Genomic DNA, 17,020 nt, shown 5'->3' with positions numbered 1-17,020 from the left:
GCTCCCAGGCACCCTTTGTACCACCGGGAAGCAGGGGGAGGGCGCGAGGGAGAAGAGAGACTAAACAGAAAGAAAACCATTCCAAACCCACGTCCCTCGCCTTGCAGAAGCCATCAGCAATCATATGCAGGATGAGAATAACCAATCTAGCACAATTCAGCTCACACATGCTACAGGATCTCGTCTCATTACAGCTCTTTTATTTTAAGCACCCTCATGACACTAAAGAATTTGCAATTTTTTTTCTGCTTGCCAAAATTCATAATCACCAACAGTTTCAGTTTTCTTATTTAATTTTTTTTTTTTAACTCTTCTGTTCCTGGGCTGCTCAGCCTTGTCAGGCTGTACAGGGGGAAGGAGAGAGGCAGGGCTGGCAAGGCTGCAGCAGCTCGCGGGATCACTTGGGATGTGATAAACGCTATCAAGCATGTAAAAGGCTGCTGGGGAGAGGAAGGAATTAATTCCTCATCTGTGTCTGTGGGGGGTAGCATGAGAGGTGATGTACCCAGGCTGCAGCCAAGGAGACTCGGGCTGACACAAGCAACAGGGAAGAGTTCGGTCTGCAGCTCTCCCTCATTGCCCGGAGTGGGATCCCAGCACTGGGCACGGGCAACACTCACAGCCAGGAGCCCTCCCCATCTCTCCCTGATGGTGCCATTTCTGAGATCAACCTCGTTCGACCCCCAGCCCAGGCAGAGGTGATTAAAATAGCTTCTTGCACAAACAAGTCCTGAAACACTTCCTGCGTCCTCCCTGGTCCAAGCCTTGCCAACTGTCCCAAAGGGCATCCAGACACAAGTCTTCCACAGTGACATTTCTTATCTGGGCTAGAGTTGACAGCAGACCCAGGGGGACATGCTATGAGCCAGTTTCCATGTGGCAGGCGAAAGACACAGCACAGAGCCCTGTCCTGAAAGGTCCCTGCAGTCCCAGGACACACACAAAGGTGACATCAGCTGGAGCTTGAGAGTTGTCCCCATGGCCTGACCTGAACCCTCTGCCTCCGGCTCTGGATAAAACAACCCAGCCCGTGATGAAAGAGCTGCCTGCACTTGTGGGCAAGAGACACACGAGAATCTGACATCTGTGGGACACGCTCTGCCTGCAGCACTGACCACAGGGCCCAGGCTGCTGAGGAGGCCCCAGGGAGGGAGGAAGAGGGCTCAGGCAGCACAGCAGCTTGCCAGAGACACGTACTGAGGTAGCTGAAGTTGGGATCTGCTCCTTAGCCATCATCTCCAGACTCAACTGAGAAGGGAGATGACACATGAGGACGGCCATCCCTGTGCACACCAAAGCACATGCCAGTGCTTTACCCCAAGAGCATGCAGAGCTGCAGCACCTGTAAGTTGGCTCTTCCTGACCCCAAGTGCAGGCCAGGAGCAGATGCCTGACCCAGCACATGGTGAAAAGCAAGAATGGAGCTGTTTCCAGCCTCACTGGAGAGGAACATCTGCTTATCTCCAACGGGAGGCACCGGGACACGCAGAGCAGCTTTGATGGCCAGTGCTGTGATGGGCTGAGCAGGCGCAGAGCAGGCAGGAGCAGCTGGTGACCACCTGCTGGCACCACTAACGCAGCGAGGCACCGCCGGCATTTACCGAGGAAAGGCGTTCCTGTGCTGTGGGGGTGCGGCAGCAGCCAACACATCCCCAGACAGGCTCCTTGTGGGATGCAGGAACGCCTTCGCCACCTCCAATAGCTCTAGCAAAGCTCACCAGATACAGAGGCTGAGTCCAGGAGGATTCCAGCAGGGCAGCCCCATGCTGGAAAAGCCTCACAGTGCCCAAGTCAATGCAGGTGAGAATCTGACATCCAAATAAACTGCTATGCCAAACTACCTGACTTGCCTCCATCTGGCAGCTTTTTGAGACCTTGGCCCAAGAGTTTGGGGGTGCTCTTGTAATGTTTTCAATCAGTCCCCCTACAGCACAGGGTGTTCGGGATGAAGGTAACACCTTCCTACCTGGTCCTCTCCTCTTCCCTGTTTCTCAAAGCCAGCCAAAATCATTGCAACCCTGCCTGCCATCTCTAAGGCAACACAACCACATGGGACAGACAGACACAGAGCACCAGGGTGGGAAGGGTGAGAAGTGCTGGCCTGCTGTACTTTGTCAGCGTTTCCTCGAATAGCTCTCAAGTCCCAGCCACAGTGGCACAAACCCCTCGCATCTGCCCTAAAAAGGCAGAGAGGATTAGGTCTTACCCTCGTAGGACAGCACATGGCCCTTCTTCCCTTCGTAGATGACATGTCCTTTGGGCACGGCATCCTCCCTCGCCTTCTCTGCTCTGCTGGGGCTGTCTTCTCCGATTATCCTGGTAATGGTTCCTTTGTACAGCACTTCTGCTGGGGTGCCCTTGGAAAGCCACCAAGATCCATATTTAACAGTGTCACAACCAATTAAGCAAGTGCCGCGCGGGGACAGGCTGTTCCTCGCGGGAAGCTGAGCACAGGGAGCACACCCGGCCTCCGCTTCCTGGCGCAGCCAACAGCGAGGGACTTGCAGCTTAATTATTGATGAGAATGATAACGAGGAGTGGTAAAAAGGTACGTGATCTGTGTGAGGCTGCTGGGAAGAGGCAGGGGATGAGGACAGCACAGACCTCCAGAACAGCAGCTCTCACCCTGCATGTTTTGGAGTGAGCTATCTGGCCTGCTCCCTCTCCCCAGGTTTGGGGGACAGGGCTGGTGCTCCCCTGGGGACACCTTAGTGACAGCAGGCACTGCTCCAGCGTTAGCTTCTTCCCTGCAGCCTATTTCCCCAGCTTGGCACAGAAGCCACAGAGATGCCCTGCCCACCCAGGCACATCTGCTGGCAGCAGCGTGACCTTCAGCGAGCTGCCTGCGTGCGGGAGCTGGCGGCTGGCAGCACGCCCGGGTGAGATGGCAGGCGACAGCCAAACCGGGCCCAGAGCAGGTCGGGGAGCAGAGCCTGCCTTAGCTCTCCAACAGGAACAGCATCGGGCTCCCCACACCAACTGTGTGAGCTGAAACCTCTCCTTTGCCACAGGCACTCGCAGACACAGCTCACAGCACCTGCCCCCCTGAATCCCCTTCAAAACACACAGAGCTGGATGCCCCTGAAGAGTTGCTGATGATTAACACCCTTCTGCCAGTGTGACCTGTCGGTGCCAACTGGGAGCAGCCACCATGGGGTGGCAGTCCCCCTTTCCCATCTCTGGGAAGGCACAGTGATGCTGGCAGAGACACTCCTGACACCTGCCTACTGAGCTAATTTAACCCCAGCAAGACCCGGAACTGATGCCTGGGAGAAGCCTCAGGGACGCGATGCCCCCACCAGCTTTGCTGGTGCTTCCAGGTTGGGCCATTCAGGCTATTTCCCCACCCCTGCTTAGGGATGCCCCTGCTCTTTACCAAGCCCTCAGAGTAGCAGCAGTTCCCAAAACCCAGGATGTGCCAGCACGTGGGTTCAGTGCTCTGGTCATTCACCCTTGTGGTGGACCTGGGCACCTGGTAATGGCTCTCCCAGCCCCAGGTAAGGCACCTCCCTTCCGCGGACGTGCTCCGAGGGGATGTGAAAGCAAGTGATGACAGATGGCTTCAGAGCAGAGAGCATATATTCAAGATCTGCTTCCTGTGAACTGGATGACTAATGTGAGATCAAGTATCAGCTCTGGTACCAGGAGCTGCTGCCAGAACAGGGGGCTCCTTCTCCCCAGCCAGAGCAGAGGGATGCAGACTGCTGGGCCAGCAAGGGAGCCAGGCAATGTCCTGGGTCTGGGCTTGGTACCTTAATCCCAAGCCAAACAAAAGAATCTGGATGGATTCATTAGCTAGCCGGATTCATTAGCTGGATGCAAAACTGTCTCAACAAACTCCGCTGATCTCCTGAACTGACACATGGTGCTCGAGGTCCTTCACACCCACCCACTGCTGCCCACAGCTGCTGCAGGAGATCTGAGAGGATGGAGCAAGTGTTTGCTCTGATGGGTTATTTACAGCCCCTGAGCACCCACTCCTGGCAGTTGTTGGACACAGGGCACCAGGCAAGCTAAGCTTTGCTCTGGGCCAGGATTCAGGGTCAGGTCCCCAGGGCCAAAGCCAACATGGTCATCCTCCTTGAAGAAGGCAGGCAAAAACTGGAGCCTGAGTGTCTTTAAATATCTGAACGATGGCCAGATAAAATCCCCACAGGAAACAGATTTTTTTTTTTTTAATGCTCTCCACTCTGTTACCAGATGAGCAATAACTCACACTGCAAGAAACTATTGCCCGCTTGCCAGCTGCTCTTCTGAAGATGGATGGTGGAGATTAAGGCCAAAGTATCTTCCTGCTGAAGAGCCTTAGGGCAGGACCCCCAGCACAGCATGCTCAGCCCTGGCAGGAGCTCCTGCTACCTTACCTGCCCCTTACAGCCTCCTCCCTCCTCCACCCGGCCTGGGCACTCCACCCATCTCCTTTGCTCTGTTCCACTTCCTTGCCCTGGCAAGATGGTTTTCCCAGAGCCATTTACAGCTGCTTTTGCCTCTGTTCTTGACAGCTACAAAAGGCAAAGCTGGGTTTAAAGGTGTTGTAAGGCCGCATTGCTGTTTGCTGGGCTCTGCTCTTCTGCAGTCTCCGCTCACGGGACGTGGCTCGTGCCATCCCAAGTGGGGGCTGTCTGCAGACCTCTCCAAGGGGCTCCATGGGATGGGAGCATCACAGAGCTGCTGCACAGCCCTGTGCTGCACACCCCGTGTGCCCCACAAACCCCCAGTGCCCGTGTCAGCACAAGCTGCAGCTGCCAGCACCCAGGAAGCAACACCCGTGGGAGACAAGGCACCTACATGTGTGATGGACCCTCGGTAGGTGATGGGCGACTCCGGAGGGGGTCTGGATGTGGGTGTTCCTTTGGTGATGCTTCCTCCCGAGGCAGAGCTGAGGGAAGTACCTGTAGGACACAAAGCCTGTGAGCTGGGGGGTGGATTTGCTGTTCAGCACAAAACCCGTGGGGCTGAGACTACCAAGGGCAGGATTTGACCCAGTCTCTAGCAAGGTACTTCAAGAGCTGTCAGTGTTCAATCCCAAGCCTTGCCCAACCCTTTGCACCAAGTCTCTTGAGAAACCCATCCCTGTGAGTGTGGGGTGGGGAGGAGGTAAAAGATAGGTATTTTGAGGCTATCAGCTCCCTGCTGTCTTTGTGGAGGACAGATTTGTGAGCCTGGGAGAAAGCACAGCCTGGCTCAGCCTCTCCTGATGTGATCACAGCAGCTCTGTGGCGAGATGCAGCTCAGGGTGGCTTGAGTTCATTCATACAGATCTGTCCTGGGTTGGAGCCAGCCCACCACACTCAGGCTCCTGACTGCCTTACTGGGGGGGTTCACAAACCAGAATTTGCACTAAAAAGCAATGCCTTTGCATTTATTTTCTTCTGCCGGGCTAATGGGGAAAGAAATCCATGAGGGCTGTATTTAACCAAAATGGGGTCCCTGTCCAGCTGCAGCAGCAGCAGTGAAAAGCAGGAAAATCCTAATTAATGTAATTTAAAAAGGTCTTGCTTTGTCTTAAGTAACAGATTTTCAGGTGCCCCTTGAACACAAAACCTCCACCAGAATCAATACCTGAGGCCCTGATTTGGGGAGGTAGAGAAAAGGGGCAAAGAGACATCTTTGGCTGGGTGCAATTCCACAAATCAAACCTGAGATCACTGGGCAGCTGCAGCCAGTGTGGCATTCACCAGGCTTGGCAGTGCCAGCATCCCTCCCTTCCCACAGCTGGGGCACGCGCCGCCCGCTGTGGGTGCTCACCCCGCAGGATGGAGCCCTCCTGGGACGGCTGCAGAACCAGACTTTCCGGCTGGCTGGCCTGGCTTCTAGGAGAAAGTTGTTCCTGCTTTACTCCAGGAAAAGGCACTGGAAAACATTAACCAGGTATCAGCATAAGTGCAGGACATGGGGCCATAGCCCTCAGCTGGCTCCAGCTCTGAGGTGGCACCTTCTTGGCACCTTTGCCATTCCCAGCTCTTTGGGATGTGCTTCTGCAGGGTGAATACACAAATGCCATCGAGCAAAGCCAGATCCCCTGCCCTGGCACTGCCCACAACGGGACCCGAGCTGACACTGAAAACCCTGTGCTGGTCTGTAACAGGACCGACACACAGTGGGAAACAGAGCTCATATCCCTCCTCCCCAGGCTTGATCCCACACCCATTCCCTCCTGCTGTTAAGAAAAGCTTCCAAATCTGCAGACTAAACACTTTCTTTGTTCACTTCAGGCCATTTACTCTTTATCCTACCAGCCTGGGGAGCAACAATATACTTCCTTCCTTCTATCACAGTATTAGCTGGAGGGTATTTATAGGCTGGGAAGCATCCCTGACCGAGTTGTTGCTTTCCTATACTGCACAAATTTAGCTCCTTGTGTCTCTGCTCTCCTGATGGGACTAATCCTTTCATCCTCTTAGCAGTTCTCTCCGTGTGCTCCTTTGCTGTGCCCTGGGCTCCTCCCTTCCCCTATGCTGCTGGCAAGCTCGCTCCCTGCTGCTCTCAGAGCACATCAGAAACAACTTGTCTCCCAGCTCCTTACCCAGTTTCTTGGGATCCATGGCTAGTGGTAGGCCCATAGTGATGGAACCAACGGGAACCTTGGCGTGCTCGGGGCTGTAGGGCGTGTGGAGCTGGATGGGCATTCCCTGTGGGCCAAGAGGAGAGGTCAGGAACAACTGCTGGTCCCTGCGAGGCATCACCACTGCTTACACCTATCAATGTCCTACCTGGGAAATGGATCCGACGGATCTCTCCAGCACGGAGGGGTGCTTGGTGGAGGAGATGAGGGGAGGAGGGTTGGAGATGCTGGCTAGTCTCTGCAGCCCTGAGCGAGAGCTCTCATGCAGGTTCAGTGGGATGGGGTGTCCTGTGAGGAAAACAAACGTTTGTGAGAGCGAGGGCAGGGAGAGAGGCTGCAGCCATCGGAGAGCAAAGGGGCAAGGGAGGGAGCAGGGGCTGGATGCACTGACCCGGCCGGCTGTGAGCCTGCACGAGGCTCCAAGTCACATGATCATTTTGGAAAGGACTGGAATAGTTTGAATTACTGCCTTGTCCCCTCTCCAGCCAGAGGATGAGCTGCGCCCGAGCTGTCTGCCCTCCAGCCAGAGAGGACAGCGCAGCGAGGGATAAAACCTGTCTGACTTTGCACCCACACTGCTCTGTGACAAACCACACCCCTAAACCTGCCCCAGAGCTGGGAGACACTTGACCATCCTGGGACCTTTAATAGTGGCTGCAAGCACAGCCTCTGTGCTCAGCCCCAGGTCAGGCAGAGGAGGGCACATGCCACACAGCCAGGGGGTTTTACTTGCCTGGTGGGTTATACTGGAACAAGTGGGGCTCCACCTGGGGAGACGTTTTGATCACATCCCGGGGGTAGGACAGAACAGGGGGCCAGCAGGAGGCAGCCATCGACTCTGCACTCAGCTTCTGAGCCTCTGCAATGGCTGAGAAATGCACGGACTTTTCTGCAAGGGACACAGAAAGAAACCACATGGTCAGTGGCCAGCATGGGTGAGGGGTGCCTGTGAGCACGGGCAGGGAAGCCAGAACCAGCTCCAAGCACAGGAGATGGCCATGAGGCGAGGGCTGAACTCCCCGACCAAGCTGGAAGGAAAAAGCTCTGTGTCACTGCCTGGGTTTGACAGCGTTTATTTTACTCAGGTATCTCAAGTGAGATAGGACATCTGTGCTGGTGACTCTGCTGGTGCTCACTGCCAGCAGGAAGCTCCATGGACCTGGTGCCACCCCACCTCACCCAGGAGAGACGGCATTTGGCATGCAGCCGGGTACAGAGTCCAGCTCCTTGCCAGGACTTGGCCATTAGTGAATTGCTCCTGGGCAGCTCCTGCCTGTGCCCACAGCTCCACATCATCCCACCATGGCAGGGCTGGAGGATTAATGATGATGCTGCCAAATCCTTCCCTGATGTTAAAGCCAAGAAGCAGCAATGTTGGCATCCCTCTGGTGCATGGGGGACATCCAGAGGGCACCAGCTTGCTGGTGACTACACTGTCTGTGGTGTGCAGCTGGGCACAGGGTGCCTGCAGAGCCCCAGGCCACTGCCAGGACCACTGCAATGCCAGCACACCAGGGACAGGCTCTTCCCCACATCACATGGAGATGTGAAAGCTCAGCCGCTCTTAAAGGCCGGCTCCATGCTATGAACCATTTGTAAGCTGTGGGAAGGGGCCAGAAATAATGCATCAGTTTCTCAGACAGCAAGGGAAAAGCACAGTGATGTTCTCTGAACACCTGGGACAAGCACGCTGCACGAGACTGTCAAAGGCAAACGAAGACGGAGACGGGCTCTGCGGAACAACCAAATGAGGGAGGCTCGCTGGTCCTCTCTGAGGCACAGTGGCTGGGGGCAGGAAAGTTTCCTGAAATTGCCTGGTTCAGGGCATCCTGGATACCAGGCTGGGTTCATCCTGGCTATAAAAAGGCTGACAGGAGGCCAAGAGCAGCTTAATGATGGAGGAGCTGTGCTGGGGACACCTGAAGCCTGCCATGTGCTGAAAGATGCTGAGGAAAGAGAGGCTTAATCTGCTCTATGCCAAGTGCATCCTCACGCTTGGCTAAGCAGATGGATGAGACAGCCTTTTCTGGATGGATTAGAGGCAGGTTTGGTAGGATTTGCTTGTAATCAATAAACACTTCATTTTGCACTGCCCTTCCTCCCCAGACCCACCTGTGTAACGTTTGCAGTGACCAGAAATTAGAAACTGGGCAGTAAACAATAGCAATCACAAATGAACCCAGCCTTTAACCATCAATTTTTGATAAAAATAGATGCCTGAATCCTGCTAAGCCTAATAATAGGGCAAGTAGATTATCAGAGGCCCAATTTAATGAGGCTTTACTACATTATCGTTATTAATGCTCAGTGTACTCAGAAGCAGGGAGATTATTCTTGTCTGCTTCAGTGAGAGAAGAAATCCATTCTGGGCACACAGAGGTGTGCAGGCACTCACACCTCTGCAGCCTGGCGGGGCCAGACCTTGGCTGTGGCCTCTTCCCTCCCCACGTGGGATCCCAGAGAGGATCCCTTCATCCTGACAACAGAGGGGAATCCAGCCACATCCTCCACACTGACAGAGAGTCCCTGGCACATCCACACTCCCTGATCTTCTCCCCTTCAGCTCGGCCCCATTCAGCTCTGCTCGTGTGGGGGCAAACAGTGCTGGGATGTCCCAGCTGAAGACACTCCCTGACGCCAAGGCACTGTTAGCCAAGGCTGTATGCACCCTGGATGGCTCTTGGAGAGCCTCGTCCTCCTCCCCTCCCCGTGGGAGCTGTCCCCTCCCCTGTGAGCCTCTCCAGCCTGTGAAATGTGGCCAGTTCCTAATTGCCCTCGCATTAGAGGGTGGCTATAACTCAGCCAGCTTTTGATAAAATAGCACTTACACGGGGAAGAGAGAGTTCCTATTACCGTTTATCACGTCCCTGGAATGGGAGTGAAGGAGTCAGAGTTTATATGATCCGTCATCCAAATTAATGCTCTTGGCTCCACATCGCCTACAAAGGCCAAATGAAACACAACTAAATCAACACAAAACACACCGCTGGCGCTCCAACCGCCGAGCGATAACCGAAGATACGCCTGACGGCAACCCGGCACTGGGGAAAGGATCCGTCTGCCTGCCGGTGAGATCCAGGCAGGGCTGCCTGCCTCTGCCCAGCCCCACGATTAGCAGCTCCTCTTGGAAGGCAGGGAAGAGAGGGCAGTGCTCAGGAAGGTATGGCTGGCTGGCCACCCTCCAAGCTGATACAGCCGCAGCCAGCGGCTGCGAGGCAGCCAACGCCTCGGCCAGGATGTGTGCAAGACTTGGCTTTGAAGCGGATCCAGGGCCGTGTGAAGGATGTTGATCTCCGGAGCGGCTGCAGGAGTTCAAGCTCTCTTATCGAGCAGGGGAGGAACAGGAGTACCTGCCCTGGTGGAGTCAGCCCCTTTGCTGAGAGGTGGCACAGGGCTGCTCTCCAGAGGGCTCTGCAGGCTGTGCTGGACTTTCCCTTTTAACTCCAAGCCATGTGGCAGCATAATGTCTGCAGTCTGGATGCCTGCCACTTCACTGGGATGCCTTGAAGAGCAGGGGAGGGAAGGGATGCACATGGATTTGCCAGGACTATCTGGCTATCTCCCTTCTAACCCCTGACCCACAGCCAGGATGTGTTCCAAGAGGCAGAGACAGCACTGAGATGGTGCCTGAGTCCATACTTGTACTGAAATCAGGGATTTGGGGGAGTTGATTTCTCCCAGCAAGGCGACTCATCACAAACCTGCTGGTTTTCAAAACAGAGATGCATTCCCACTATGAACAGAGGAGACCAGCCTCTGCCTCCTTGGGGTCCACATGCATTCCAGACCCACTGTGGCACCCAGCACAGATGCACAGCCACACAGGGCTTGGAGAGCACACAGCTGGAGCCCAAGACCTGCTGAGACATTTGCAGGGATATAGGGAGGCATAATTACTTTCATTAACATGAAAGATTCAGAGCTCTACAGAGGAGAGAATAAAGAGCTTCATGTCATTAGTGCTTCGAAGAGAACAAAGCAACAGAAGATCCACCTGGATAACAGATCTTTGTATGTGATAATGGTGCCAGCAGGTCGCAGAGTGGCACGGTTGACTTCAACCCCTAAACCCTGCCTTGTACCTCATACCCACAAATCTGCTTCATCTCCTCATTCTCCTGTGGCCAGGAGGAGCTGCAGCACTGGGACATGGGCAGTGCAGAGCTCTGGGCTGGAGTGCCAGCTGTGGCACCCAGCTCACAAGGAAGCTGAGCAGTGCAGCATCAGATCTACCCAGGATCTGATCAGGATTATGGCACAGGAGATCAAAGACTACCTGCCACTGGGGGGGGAAGAGCCAGAGGGGAACTGTTCCACCTGGGCAGCAAACAGGAGCACAGTGGGATAAGATCAAGTGGAAATGGGACATCATGGGTGTCAACACCACGACTTAGGGGAAACTCCCTTTCTTGCAAGGTGAGCAGTCACCTTCCTTGCTTACATGCAAAACATTCTGAAGGTGTGATGCACACATGGTGCTATTTAATGTTTGAAAAAATTGTGGCCAAATGCCAGCAACCAGCTCTTCTTGCAAGCACATCCTTCTGTCCAGAGGGACATGACAGCTTGAGGAATAACTACCTGGGCCTGGACACTGCAGAGCAGGCTGCTACAGTCCTGGCTGCCGGAGGGTGAACTAGTGCAGTGATTTTCCAGCAAAGATCACAACCCAAGTCCAGTGCCCCTCAGTGCAGTCTCATCCACCCTCCTCTTCCATGCACAAGTAGGTGATTTTTGCAGCTGCACCCATTCCTGTGCAGGATCCAGCACTGGAGGACATGGTACCCACCCAAGCACAACTTCTCTGCTCCTGACTGTGCCATTGGTGACAGCCTCTCTTCCTAACAACTGAGCCACGGGCTGGCTGTGGGGGCCAGGGACACAGACTCTGAACTGGAACAGACTCTAACACTCAGATTAAAAACACATTTAGAGGATGGTCTCATCAGGACTTCCTGTCTCTCCTTAACCTTGATCCCCAGGTGCTCAAGCTAATAATGTTTCAGATGTTCTATGGTGGGAACCTCTGAATTGCTCATTAGGCAGCCAAACCACATCAGAGCTATTCCGGGGAGAAAGCACTGGGAATCTTTACAGGAACCTTTGGACTCCGAGTCACAGTATTAGCATTGATTTTAAATGAAATAATGGTCCCTGCTGTGCATTAAAAGCATTCTTTATAGAAAGCCAGCAAGGTAGAAAAGAGCCATTGTACCCAGAGCCTTGGCATGCCTCCAGGCCCCTCTGCTCTCGGGTGAATGGCAGACGCTAATAAAGGCAATCTTCACCTCCTCGGCGCTCCACACTGCCTGGTGTTTGCTGTGGGCTCAATGAGACATGATGTACTGTCTAATGAACACGGGAAATTAGCCATGCCTCTCTCGTCCTGCCTCAAGATGCTATTAAAGAGCTTTCAGGGGTCGAAACAAGCTTTCACCTAAGAGGGGGAAAGCTGCTGGCTGCGTACAGCTGCACAGCCCGGGCACTCGGCGCGGATAAACACGCACACAGCCGTACCTTCCTTGTCACCAACAGCGGGGCTCCGGCTCTTCCCCCTGGGACTGCTGCTGGGCTGCTGCTGCTCCTTCTCAGCCTGCTGCTGCTGGGACTGTGAGAGCTTGCTCGGGGGCATGTCCTCACGGGCAGACTCGTGGGCTTTTGTGATCTGCTGCTGGTAGAGAGCCAAGGCGTGGGGAGGCACCTGAGGCTTCGCGCTTCCACTCTGCAATATCCCCTCTGAGAAACCTTCGGAAATCTGCAAAGCAGTAAGAATTGGTGACACTCGTCATGTGCTGCTGACATCCATAACAATCGTGAAGACATCAGGACCTATGAGAAGCCCCTGCCCCACACTATCACAGCCAAGTCTTAGCAGAGACCAAACAGGGCTTCAAAGCTCACTAGCCACAGGAGATTAAAAAACTCCACGACAAAGAGTATCAGCTCTGTGCTGGTGATACTACAGGAAAGAGTCAGACTTGTTCAAAACCTCTCATCTATAGTTAGGTGCTTGTAGCTTTTGCCAGAAGTTACATTACAGCAGCCACATCTTAAGCTGCAATATGGGAAACTGGAAGAGCATCAGGAATGGGTCCTCCCTGAGCATGCAAACCCCAAAGCAGGGATTTCCTCCCTGTCCACCCAGTGTCACTGCTCCTCCAGTGCTGACCCTGGAGATACCAAGGTGCTTCTTCTCACAGCCCAAGCCACTGTACCAGTACTTTCAATACATGGCTACTGGGTAGTCAAAAACAGGACCAAGCAAAGCTTCTGGGTGAGGAAGGTGATACCCTTCAAGCACGAGATGAAGTGCAGGGCTGGGAAGGTACACTCTCTCTTTTTAAAGCAATGGGAGGCAGCAGTCATGTGGCAATGAGAAGCTTTTTCTGTCCAGACCTCCCACGATTTTCTGATAAAAGAGCTCAAGAGACATCCAAATGCCGCTGGCAGAGCTGCTCCAGCAGCTGGAAACACACTCTGCACAGGGAGCACCTTGCCTGGCCGGGGGCTTGCACCGCCCAGGCACAGCTCTCTGTGGACCCGAGGCCATCCCCAGGGACGAGCACATCCTTGCAACCCTGACACACACCACGGAGCCCAGTGGGAGAGCACGCACGAGGCGCAGGCTGCCCTCTCCAGCAGGGTACTCACAATGGGAGGGATGGCAGCAGCTCTCTGCTTCAGCTGTTTCAGGTCCAGCGGCTTCTGCGGCGAGGAGTTGAGCCTGGTGTCGCTGGTGGTGTTGAGCAGGCTGGGCCGGGGGGACAGCAACCTGGAACCAAAACATGCACGTCAGCCACGGAAAGGCTCCATGGCCCAGGGCTCCCCCACACCCTGCACCCCCTTTTGTGCTGCCAAGCCTAGAGGACGTCCTCTGCATCAGAAAGGAGCGTGCTGGACCGCTGCTCGCTGCTGGGAATCTGGGCTCAAAGACAACCCCCACGGGACTACATGCTCAAACAAGACCCTTATGTCTGGCTCAAGAGGCTCTTGAGCCCACTTTCCCTCATCCCCATGTTATTTCTAATAAATCTGCTGTTCTCCAGAATAAACCTGAGGGAGAATGGACTCCAGAGCTGGGTGTTACAGAGCAAGTGACCAGTTCAGATTTCATTTGGACATCATGCTACCCTCCAGAGCTCACATGTAGGGCTCGCCTGGCACTAGGGATCGGCCTCATGCTCTTCCTCAAAGACTGTCTTTTATCAAGGTGCTAAAGCCAGGGCAAGCCACCACATGCAGGCAACTGAGGCGCCTGGGTCACTTGAAAGATGAGAGGCTGGATTTGGATGGGATTTGGTACTCATCAGCCCAGCAGCTGTGCAGCCCTGCACCCTCACCACTTGCTCTTCCCCTTGGCTGTTTGAGCCGCCTGGTAGACACTCAGCCAGCCGTGCAGAGGCCCTGTGCAAACATGGGCAGCATCCCCACGATACCACGAAAACGGGGTGGGATGGAGGTGTGCAAAGCCCATCGGTCAGACCCTCAGTGTGTCCAGCTCCCGAGCTTATGCCGAGACCTCAGAGACCACGTCTGTCCAGGCCATCTCTGCTTTCTCTCCCTCCTGACTCCAGTTTGTTGAAGCCAGTTCATAGCTTTCAAGCTTTACAGCTTGATTTGTTTATTTTAGCTGTTATTTCAGTGCTCTCTTCAGCCTATAAATTTCAAGGTCATTCCATGCTCACCCTTGGATGAATAAACAAGCGTGGCGGGGCCATGTGCGGGGAATAAACTCATCATGGTGCTGGGACTGCCCCAGCCCCTGCTCTGCACAGTGCCTGGCATCAGAGGGGAAGGGGACCCACCTCCACACTGGGACCACGGTTAGGCACCCAGGGGAAACCAACCAAGGGACACAAAATTTCAACTGCTCCCTAAATAATCCCAATGATGTCTGCCCGTGGAGCCACATGAGTGTTGTGAAGCCACACTCCTGGAAGGGTTCAACGCCCCAAAGTCTGCTGAGACACAGGGCTGGGGACAAGGACACCCAGCACTTGTTCCCAAGACCTTCACGCCAGGCTGAGCTATGGAACCGCCACCCCAGCAGCTGCTTCGTGCGCTCGCTGGTGCTTGAAGAGGTACATTTAAGCACCCTTAAAGTCCCTTTAAGCACTCTCAAGATCTTCAGGTTTCCTGAAGCCCTCCAGGATCCTGATGCTTCGGAAGCCAAAGTCAGTATTAAATTCATCAGTATGCAAATTGCCTAATTTATTACGTCCCTCCCAGCAGATCTTGCGCCAGACGATGGGATGCCTGTTGGGTGCTTTGCTCTGGAAATCACCATATGAACAACTCTTGGCATCTCTTATCCACCTGCTGCCAGCCCAGTGCCTCCCAAACCCAACCACCAGTGCCTTAAGATGGCTGATGGCATTGGGAAGGATGGGAAAACAGAGCAGGAAGGGGTCAGCAGGCTCACAGCTGAGCCTCTGCAGCGTGGAAACATCCCCTCCCAGGCACGAAGCTTTGGGGGTGACCAGGACACTGCATTTCCCACACTCTTACTTCTTCTGACACAGAGATGGGTGGGCACTAGTTTAACTTCCAGGTGATCCAACACACTGACACGTGACCCAGCCAAACACGATTCCGTAGTAGTTGTGCAAAGGCAGTGGCTACCAGATCTCCACAATGGGCTCCCCCAAGCCAGAGACATGGCTGCAGCACAGCACTGGCTTGGCAGAGTCCCTGCACCTACAGCTGAGCCAGCAGTGGGATGTGCAGCACAGAGGTGATCGGTGCAGGTGTCTCCTCTCCATGCTGCAGGTCTGCAGCGGTAGCTGTGCGTGGCCTCCCTCACATGTCCCCATCTGGCGTGACCTCCTGCTGAACCACGTCCTGGCTGTGCTTGCAGCAGCCCTCCTGCAGCACTCGCTGCATGGAACCGCAGACAACCAGCTGCCTCCTTCAGCTTGGATGAGTTAAGGCCGCGCCTCCTCAATCCTGGACATGTCTTTGCTAGCGCGAACTGCAGGAGGACCAAAATAAGGCTGCCCCTACTCTGAACTCCTTCCTTTCTCACCGCGGGGACACCCCAGCCACCCTCTGTCCTCTTCTGGGAGATGCCGGGGACAGCTTGATGCTTTCACAAGCGCAGGGAAGAGCACCCACGCCCCGCTGGCGCTGGGTGGGTGGGCGAGCATCGGGTGATGCGGTGACGGGGCGGCTCACGCGGCATCGCGGCAGCCCGGTCCTGCTCAGCGCGAGTCACGCTGCGGCAGCGGGGCTGCGCTAACGCCTGCGGGCCAGCAGCCCTCAGCCCACCGGGAAGGCAAGGGAGCAAAGCTACAGCTGGGAAGGGGAACCGAGTCCCCACCGGGAGCACGGCGGTGCCAAAAGCTCTGAGCCAGCTGAGGATCAACCCTGTGGGTGCTTCTGGGTTGGGAAGTGCCTCATGTCAGCGTCAGCTGGAGCCTTCCCATGCCGGCAGGCTCTGCTATCGCCCGCGCCTCATCACCACACCGGATAAGAGGAGTGGCCCGGGAGCTGCGGGACGCCTGTTTAATGTTTAATATTCCTGGAAGCTGGTAACTATTTGACAAGCGGGATAGGTGCTGACTCAGCGAGAAGCCGCGATGGAAAAGTCGTTCCCAAGACAACTTGCTCCTTTGCTGCTGGGAAGTCGGTACAAGCCACTGCTGTCCTGCTTTCGGCTGGGTTAATGTTAAACTGGAGGAGGACGGCCCTGCTGGCCTCACTCTCCCTTACTGGGAGATTTTCTCCTGTCTGGGAAAGAGGGGAGGGTGGGGAGGGGTGGTGCTGGACTCTGGCCATTGCTGGAGAGGAGCACCGCAGCCAAGAGGCCTCAGCCCTGCCACGGGGCCGGGGCCAGCAGCACCCGCACCACCCCTTGGCACCGCCAGCGCTGCTTCCAGCTGCTCGGCAGCGAGAGGGGCTGCACCCCGGAGGATGCTCCGGCACCAACAGCACTCATCCACCGGCTCCTGCATCAATCACAGGGGAAGCACAGAGGCCATTTGGAGCAGTGGGATGCACAACAGCTCCCTCCAACTTCATCCCACCACTTTGTTCAGTCGTTTTTTCGATAACCCCATCCACAGCGCTGCATACAGCTTTCCCAGCCTGGCAGGACCCATCTTGCTGCCAAACTGCTCCCTGTGAGCCCACAGAAAGGATGGAATTGCACGACACTGGATGCAGGATGTTGGATGTGGGATACCAGCCTCCAGTCCCTGCCCAGCTCTGAGTCAAGAAGGGACTGCTGCCCCTACATACAATGGCAGGGTATACACAGGAGTCCTACCTGGCCCAGGAGCCATCAGAAAATTCACTGCTACAAAGATGTGCCTATTCACACGTATTCTTTAAAAAACAGAGAACCCTCTCTCCATTTGTGAAACTCTTGGGTGGGGAGGACCCTGTGGGAAAAGCTGGGAGAGGAGCAGGATGTTTCTCCAAGGAGGAGGCCAGTGTTTCTCCTCCCTGTCCCAA

The 17,020-nt window shown here is 55.0% G+C and overlaps 1 protein-coding gene across 1 annotated transcript in view; it reads right to left on the bottom strand.

Annotated features, from left to right (window-relative positions):
• NCOR2 (nuclear receptor corepressor 2) overlaps positions 1-17,020 on the bottom strand; it is a 230,343-nt gene that overhangs the window by 19,377 nt on the left and 193,946 nt on the right. Inside the window, exons 21-28 of the mRNA XM_069031075.1 lie at positions 13,217-13,337; positions 12,083-12,320; positions 7,299-7,454; positions 6,714-6,853; positions 6,527-6,632; positions 5,749-5,853; positions 4,789-4,892; positions 2,207-2,357 (exon numbers count right to left, since the gene is read on the bottom strand). Coding sequence (XP_068887176.1) covers positions 2,207-2,357; positions 4,789-4,892; positions 5,749-5,853; positions 6,527-6,632; positions 6,714-6,853; positions 7,299-7,454; positions 12,083-12,320; positions 13,217-13,337 — 1,121 coding nt within the window. The remainder of the gene's footprint in view (positions 1-2,206; positions 2,358-4,788; positions 4,893-5,748; positions 5,854-6,526; positions 6,633-6,713; positions 6,854-7,298; positions 7,455-12,082; positions 12,321-13,216; positions 13,338-17,020) is intronic.

Source organism: Aphelocoma coerulescens, chromosome 15, assembly GCF_041296385.1.
Source record: "Aphelocoma coerulescens isolate FSJ_1873_10779 chromosome 15, UR_Acoe_1.0, whole genome shotgun sequence".
Taxonomy (NCBI): domain Eukaryota; kingdom Metazoa; phylum Chordata; class Aves; order Passeriformes; family Corvidae; genus Aphelocoma; species Aphelocoma coerulescens.
The sequence above is the reverse complement of the archived record's forward strand: the minus strand, read 5'-3'. Positions and strand labels throughout refer to the sequence as shown.